The 7,274-nt window shown below is 42.2% G+C and overlaps 1 protein-coding gene across 2 annotated transcripts in view; it reads left to right on the top strand.

The window, feature by feature from the left end:
• Positions 1-5,997, top strand: part of cdk7 (cyclin-dependent kinase 7) — a 6,019-nt gene extending 22 nt beyond the window's left edge. Inside the window, exons 1-12 of one of the 2 annotated variants that reach the window (XM_030359311.1) lie at positions 1-74; positions 388-447; positions 972-1,005; positions 1,097-1,164; positions 1,272-1,340; positions 2,397-2,507; positions 2,848-2,966; positions 3,134-3,233; positions 3,377-3,463; positions 3,598-3,747; positions 4,157-4,301; positions 5,569-5,997. The exon at positions 1-74 is cut by the window's left edge and continues 22 nt beyond it. In XM_030359311.1, the coding sequence (XP_030215171.1) occupies positions 9-74; positions 388-447; positions 972-1,005; positions 1,097-1,164; positions 1,272-1,340; positions 2,397-2,507; positions 2,848-2,966; positions 3,134-3,233; positions 3,377-3,463; positions 3,598-3,747; positions 4,157-4,301; positions 5,569-5,597 (1,038 nt within the window). In that variant the 5' untranslated portion in view covers positions 1-8 and the 3' untranslated portion in view covers positions 5,598-5,997. The remainder of the gene's footprint in view (positions 75-387; positions 448-971; positions 1,006-1,096; positions 1,165-1,271; positions 1,341-2,396; positions 2,508-2,847; positions 2,967-3,133; positions 3,234-3,376; positions 3,464-3,597; positions 3,748-4,156; positions 4,302-5,568) is intronic. The other variant, XM_030359313.1, reaches the window with a different exon arrangement.
• Positions 5,998-7,274: the final 1,277 nt, after the last annotated feature.

Below are 7,274 nucleotides of genomic sequence, written 5' to 3' on the forward strand. Positions count from 1 at the left end.
AGTTAGCCATGGCGCTCGATGTGAAAACAAGAGCCAAACGATACGAGAAATTAGACTTTCTCGGAGAGGGCCAGGTACAGAGTACATTCCATTCTAATGATATTTCTTTATTGTTCATAGTAAATAACTTTATATAAAAGTTAACGTTATACTATGATGACCATGCATGGAAAAACGTGTACAGGTGCTGACCTGCTTGGTCAAGACTTCCAGTGCAGAGCTACCATTGTCTTCTCTGGTTGTTTATGTCAACAAAGAATCTCAGATCTATCTGTATTAAGTAGTAAAAGCTTTCTCTGTCTCTCTTTGTTGTGGATAGTAGTAAGTATTCTGTCAATAATAATAATAATAATGCCTCTATGCTATGCATGTGTTTTCTTTATCCAGTTTGCCACAGTATACAAAGCCAGGGACAAGACCAATGACACGATAGTCGCCATTAAAAAGGTATTAATGTTTGACAAACTTAAAAAAATAATTCTAATTTGTTTTGATAACACTATCCGCAAGCGACCTCTTAAGTAGTAAATCCCTCCATGCTAATTTGTCTTATTTGTTTGTATTTAATGGTGAATAACTCACCAGTACTGCAACTCTACGGACAGCTTGGGCTCATCTTTGTATCCTTTAGTTTCAGAAAAACCAACGTTTGTCATGTTTGAGCAATGGGTGAATGGGTCAGTGAAGCGTCAATCACTTTGAAAAATGGAAAACAAATGACCGAAAGTTGCTCATACATGCCCTACAAGCCTTCTGATACAAAGATGATGAACCAAGCAGTCCATAGAGTTACAATTTTATCGCCATAAAATAACATTGGACACGACTTATATTCTCGTGAATAGGGAACTCCATGGAGGGAATTGTGGCTAAGAGGTTGTGAGTGTCCCCTTAGTTGCCTGTGGCAAAGGTTATACAGATTTACACATTAATCTAACACAACACCCGTATTGTTTATTGTCATTTGGCAGATCAAGGTTGGCCATAGAACTGAAGCTAAAGATGGTAAGTTATGCTCTAGGTCTAGTCTTTTTTAATGTGGCAATAATGAAGTGCTTGTGCAATAACATTCTTATTCATTAAATGTATCGTTCAGGTATCAACAGGACCGCACTTAGAGAAATCAAGCTGCTGCAGGAGTTGCATCATCCAAACATAATCGGGGTAGGACTTTTTTGCAATAGTACTGGACCTTGTCAACCTTAATTATCTGAGGAGGAACGGCTTCTCCTTTGAACCTCATTATGATGTATTTCATAAACTGTTCTTAGTTGCTGGATGCCTTCGGACACAAATCCAACATCAGTTTGGTGTTTGACTTCATGGAGACTGACCTGGAGGTAAGATGCTATGTAGTGTCCTGGTTCATCCAGGGACCCATTCCTCTCCCATACATATGTATTCATTGATCCTTAATATAGAGTCAATGCAGTTTTTATATTCTGCTATTAATATTTTTGTTGCTCATATTCACTTAGGGTTAAACCATCAGCATAATGGCCGTTTGAGTGAATTGTCGTAGGAATTCCTTTGTATTGTATTATACTAGAAGGCCACTGGATGGCAGTATTCATACTATTTCTTGAGTGATATGGCTTTATTACATCCAGTAGGGAAGGATTTAACCTTGGGCTTCTCGTAACTGTCATAAAGCTAAGGCAGCCATGGTGGTGATTTCAGCAGCAGCTAAAATGGTAGGCGGAAATGAGGTAATCAGGAATTTAAAGAATGGAAAAGGTTTTGAAGGTATGAGTGCTACATTGGATTAGTAAGTCCTGTATAGAAATGTGTGGGATGAAAATGTAAGTGCTCTCGGCGGTCGTTGAATGGTTTGAGAAAGACGCATATCTCTCTGTCGACCCTACCCCCGCCTCTTCTTGTCTCCTCTTAAGTATCCATGTTTCCAGACTGGCTGCCAGCACAAACGCATTACGCCCTTGTTAGTAGGAAGCAAAACAAGATAACTGCACTTAAATACAAAAATCAATATCTCCGGGCTCAGGAAACGATGATGGGCCTTTCTAACTCACAGGCATTAGATTAGCAAAACCCGAAAGAGGAGTGAAATGTGATGCTGATCTCGTTTACTTGGGCTTCAAGTCTATTTTGAGGCAGTGCACTTTGGCCCACAGGCTTATCATCTGCAGATGTTGGATGGACATTCTAGTCTGGCTGGATGTCAGAGGCGAGGTATTAGAGCTGTGAGAAAACCTCTTGTTCAGGTTTTCTCAACTTTGGACCTAAGAGCAAGGTCCAAGTTGGCCACATGTCTGTGGCCTGTTTCCAAATTTCCCTTTATTTTCCCATTTTGCTTTCTGGAATAGCAGCGTGTCAGAAAGAAATATGGTGAGTTAACAGTCAGTTGGATGGGTCTAATCTGTCTTTCTACTCCGCAGGTGATCATAAAAGACACTAGTCTGGTGCTGACACCAGCTCACATCAAAGCATACATCCAGATGACGCTGCAAGGGTTGGAATACATGCATCACCACTGGGTCTTGCATAGGGTAAGATGAGACCTCTCTCTCTCTCTCTCTCGCGCTTGTTTTTTCTCTTTCCCGCTCACACCCACGATCCTTACCCATATCATCCTGAAGGGGGCGATACATGGAAACCTAAGCGTTTAGCCTGCCAACCCTTGTTATTAAAATGATTCCAGTGTCTTAAAAGAGGATCTTAAAAAGATGACGAAAACATTTGGTCAGCGAAAGCAAAGTGTAGATCCTTGACAAGACACAAACAGCAAATTGGCTAACCAACGACAGACTATGGGAAGAATGTGGTGAATTAAGAGGTCCACACAGTTAACAACCATCTACTTTGCTCTCCCCTATTTGTTGTGTTCAGGATCTAAAGCCTAATAACCTCCTGTTGGATGGGAGTGGGGTGCTAAAGCTGGCTGATTTTGGGTTGGCTAAAGCATTTGGCAGCCCCAACAGAGCCTACACACATCAAGTGGTCACCAGGTATGTGTGTGCAACTTATCACAGCTGGGTTCTCCCTTTTACATGCGTCGATAACCCCGTGGATGATTCTCATGCACTCCCTGTTTTTGTTGTGCCCTTAATGGAACAGATTGCTGACAGAACCTGAACCGTAATCCATTGCTCTGATTCCCTGTCTTTGTTCTCAGGTGGTACCGGGCCCCTGAGCTCTTGTTTGGGGCCAAGATGTACGGTGTGGGTGTGGATATGTGGGCCATGGGATGCATCTTGGCAGAGCTGCTTCTCCGGGTACAGGCTTAAGCTTTTTATTTGAATCACTTGAATCGCCTTGTGGTGGTGTGATGGATGTTGTTGTTGTTATACACACACACACACGCACGCGCGCACTCACACTCACACTGATCTCGGTCTATGTCTTGTATTCTCTGTAGCTCCCTTTTCTAGCCGGGGATTCTGACCTCGACCAGCTGACCAAGATCTTCGAGGCCCTAGGGACCCCCACAGAGGAGACCTGGCCGGTCCGTAATGCCTTCTAGAAATATTCTTTGGTTTTCATTTAATGTATAACTTATCAACCCGGGTCTCTTTTATAAATGCACCCTCCTGAAAAAAGATGTTGTACTAAAAGGTGTGTGTCTGTGTCTCTCTCTAGGGGGTAAAAAGCCTGCCAGACTACGTGGCGTTCAAGCTGTTCCCAGGAACCCCTCTGGAGCACATCTTCAGTGCGGCCGGGGACGACCTACTGGAGCTGCTGCTGGGGCTGTTCACCTTCAACCCCTCCACACGGACCACCGCCACGCAGGTAGGCCCCGGCACATATACACCCTGATTTGCATAAGCCTTAGCATCGTAGCAGTGTTGGTGATCACATTTGAAACAATGTCTGTAGGGGGAGATGCGATTGGAAAGTGTTTGTTTGTTTTAGTGATTCCTTTAATTAAGTGGTTGAAGGTAGAACATGAGTATCAGCATTGAAAAATAATAACAATAGAACACTCAATATAGAGACACAGTTTACAACATGCATTTGATATTTTATTTTTTTTATGCATGCCCATTTCCTGCCATTAAAAAAATAAATAAAAAAGGACAGTGAAGAGAGTCAGGCAAGCGGGTGGAAAAATAAGAGACATTTTCTGGAATGTTGCGGCCACGCTCAATTGACCTTCTGCTTTTCCCCCCACTGCCACCCTACTCTAACGTGTCTGCAGGCGCTGAAGATGAGCTACTTCAGTAACCGCCCCGGTCCTACTCCTGGACCACAGCTCCCCAAACCCAACTGCTCAGCCGAGGCACTCAAGGAGAGAGATAACCCCAACATAGGCTTCAAGAGGAAAATAGATGGTCTGGAGACGAGTGAGAGACCCACACACACTCACACACATACCCACACAGGATAAAAGCATCTGCTAAATGTAATGCAAACCACGCAATCACTGTCTTGAAGGGTACACTGTCCATGTGTGTGTATGGCAGAGTAACTAATGGTGAGAGATACTGAAGTTCCATTACAGCACCGCAATTCAATTCAGAGCACTTTTGTCTGTCAACAGAAGAACACTTTCTTGGATGTTGTTGAGGGACCACATTGACAGTCCTCTTAGGAGAACTTCCTCTTTTTGGTTTTCTGCTGTAGCCAGTTCCCCTTCCTTACCCTGTGCTCTACATTATAAAGCAAGTTTCTGTACCTGCAGTTTCTCACTATGACTTCTTTGTTTGCAGCACAGCTGAGACTATGTTTGATCGAAACTCTTAAATCAAAGAACACCTTCGTAGAGGATTGGCCAATAAGTCATCTTTGGGTGGAGTCAGCTGGGTTAATTTTGCCTTTGGTAGCTTTCATGTGGTGAGCAAACATGACAATGGTGTAACCCATGTCGTGAATAAAAATCACTCTGAAATGTGGAAGTAATAAATCTTGTTTAATCTATAGCCATTTTAATCACAGTGGTTCTGTGAGTCCAGAGGAAAGGTATCATGCAGGAAACACCAATTGATCTTAAGAGAGCTATATAGGATCTGTTTAAACAAAGAAAGCAAGACATTTGGGGAGGCTTTGGGGAAAATGTTACATATCTTCAAGTGAGCGCCTACATAACATCTCATTTGACTCCCAGTGCAGAGACAAGCCTGCTGCTAGCCATTATATGTTCACGGTCTTGCACACTAACATTTTTATATTTACACTTGCTTGGGTAATTATGGACTACCTGTTAAAATCAAACCAGTAATTCAAAGGGTGTTGGCGTTACATTTAACTGCAGTTTAAAATACAGAGGGAAAGCATACAGTTCTGTAGGGTATACTTTACTGGAGAAGGACCTTGGCAATGCTGGGAGGTTCAAAGTGATTTCTTCTTCCGTGGTTAGGAAACTATTTGGGTCGAGCGCAGCCTAAGCTTAGGGCTACATTAGAGGAAGAGAACCAAATGATCACTGGGGAATGGAGATGTTGACGGTAAACTGGCTACTTCTGTCTCAGTCTGTAGGACTGCTTGATAATGTGACTCCCACAAGGTACCTCTGTTGACACGGATGAGTTAAAGCTTTGTAACAGACGCGTTCCCTTAAATGCCTTATTAAAGCCATTCCTGTGCTTTGTTTTTTTCTTATTGATTTTTCAGGTATGATGAAGAAGAAACTGGTTTTCTGAGTGGGTCTATCGGAGGAGGGCGCGGTCACCATCCACCCCACCGGCAGGAGCAGGGGGCATCAGCTCCATGCGTGGCTCGAGTGCCGTAGGCTACATTGAGAGGAGCAGTGAACACGGGTCATGTGACTAGGATCGGGTCATGTGACTTGACTGAGGGGAACCCCAGCATCCATTGGGCTGCAGAGTCCTTGCAGAAGGCTCTCTCTTGGGTCAAGGAACCACCGTTAGTTCACTCACTACTCATTGTAACGATGAACATGACTTGGGAGGAGAACTGGTTGTCCACTATTTATGACTGAAGAAAAAAGTGGCGAAAAAGCACTTTGTTTTATTTCAAGTTGATGTATTTTTGTACTTATGATTTTCTATGTGATTCAGCAATAAATGGTGAGGAATTGCAGATGGTGATTACTTCATTTTTTTTATTACAATATATTGATTTCAATCCATGGGAATTCAAAATAGTCCTGCTCTTGATGAGAAGCCTGTTCCTCCTTGAAAAGCGTCTACGGTTCCAGCTAAAATAATCCCAATAATACCTATAACTTTCACAGAGTGCTGCCTGTTTAGATTCTCAATGTCCCCACCTATTCATTGTTAATGTGTAAGAGGGGTACTGGTGTCAGTTTCAGCCTTATTATTTTGTATTTCTATTAGCTGTGTGAGTGGCACAAGACACCCTCCAGGCAGACAGGGTGCAAATTGACTGTGACCCCTTGACTGTAACAATGTGTCCAATTGCCTTTTTCCCCCGTCCTGCACTTACAGTAGCTTTGATAAAACACACATGGCCGTGTCCGAGAGCTAATGCCATGGTCAACTTTCTGGCTGCTGTCTGGCTGTCAGATAAAGATCAACGGAACAAAACCCTAGATGTAATGTCACTATCGCTTAGGATAACGCTGTACATTATATCACCCGATTTGGTTCTTTCACTCATGCCAGATGCATTTAAGCAAATAAAACCGGCGGCCTCGTACGGTATCAAGAGTAGTGCTAATGAATTCTGAGTGATTTAGTGATAAGTAAGCAGTAAACGGTAAGAAGCAACAATTAAATAGTTGATTTGTTTAATCGTTTATTTGGCTCCGCCAACGCATCGTTTTGGCAAGAGAAACAAACATTTTTCTGCACAGCTAGCTACTTTAACACATTTATGTTTGTTTCCATTCATTGTGCGACCAGGAAATTATAAGTCTGATGACTATGAGTTTACAGTTTACGATTGTTATTGTTGGCTAATTTACAGCTATAAGAAACGCATGTAAAGCGGAGGGATACATACGCAGTACCGCGGCTGTTACATCAGCAATCATGGAATGCTTCTTGTCCAATTGTTGAACGAAATGTATACATGAATACATTTCAATTAAGACTTAGTTAATTGTAATTAAGAATCAGGCTTTTGTAATCTGATTCAATAAAGTTGACAGTTTTGTTCACTTTCAGAACATAAATTAGAAGATACCACAGCCTGGTTCTAGCATTTTATTTGAACATAAACGTCAATTTCAAGCTGTATCCCAGGTTATGTTTGGATACATCTAAAAATGAAATTCAAATAAATTGTAACAGTGAAATAAGAAATCAGCACGAAAAAAATCCAATTCGACTTTTTTGAAACGCAAACCGCTGGATTTGGCTCCACACACAGCTGTCTGAAGCAAAAATCGCCAT

The sequence above is a fragment of the Gadus morhua genome, chromosome 6 (genome assembly GCF_902167405.1).
Source record: "Gadus morhua chromosome 6, gadMor3.0, whole genome shotgun sequence".
In the NCBI taxonomy this organism is placed as follows: domain Eukaryota; kingdom Metazoa; phylum Chordata; class Actinopteri; order Gadiformes; family Gadidae; genus Gadus; species Gadus morhua.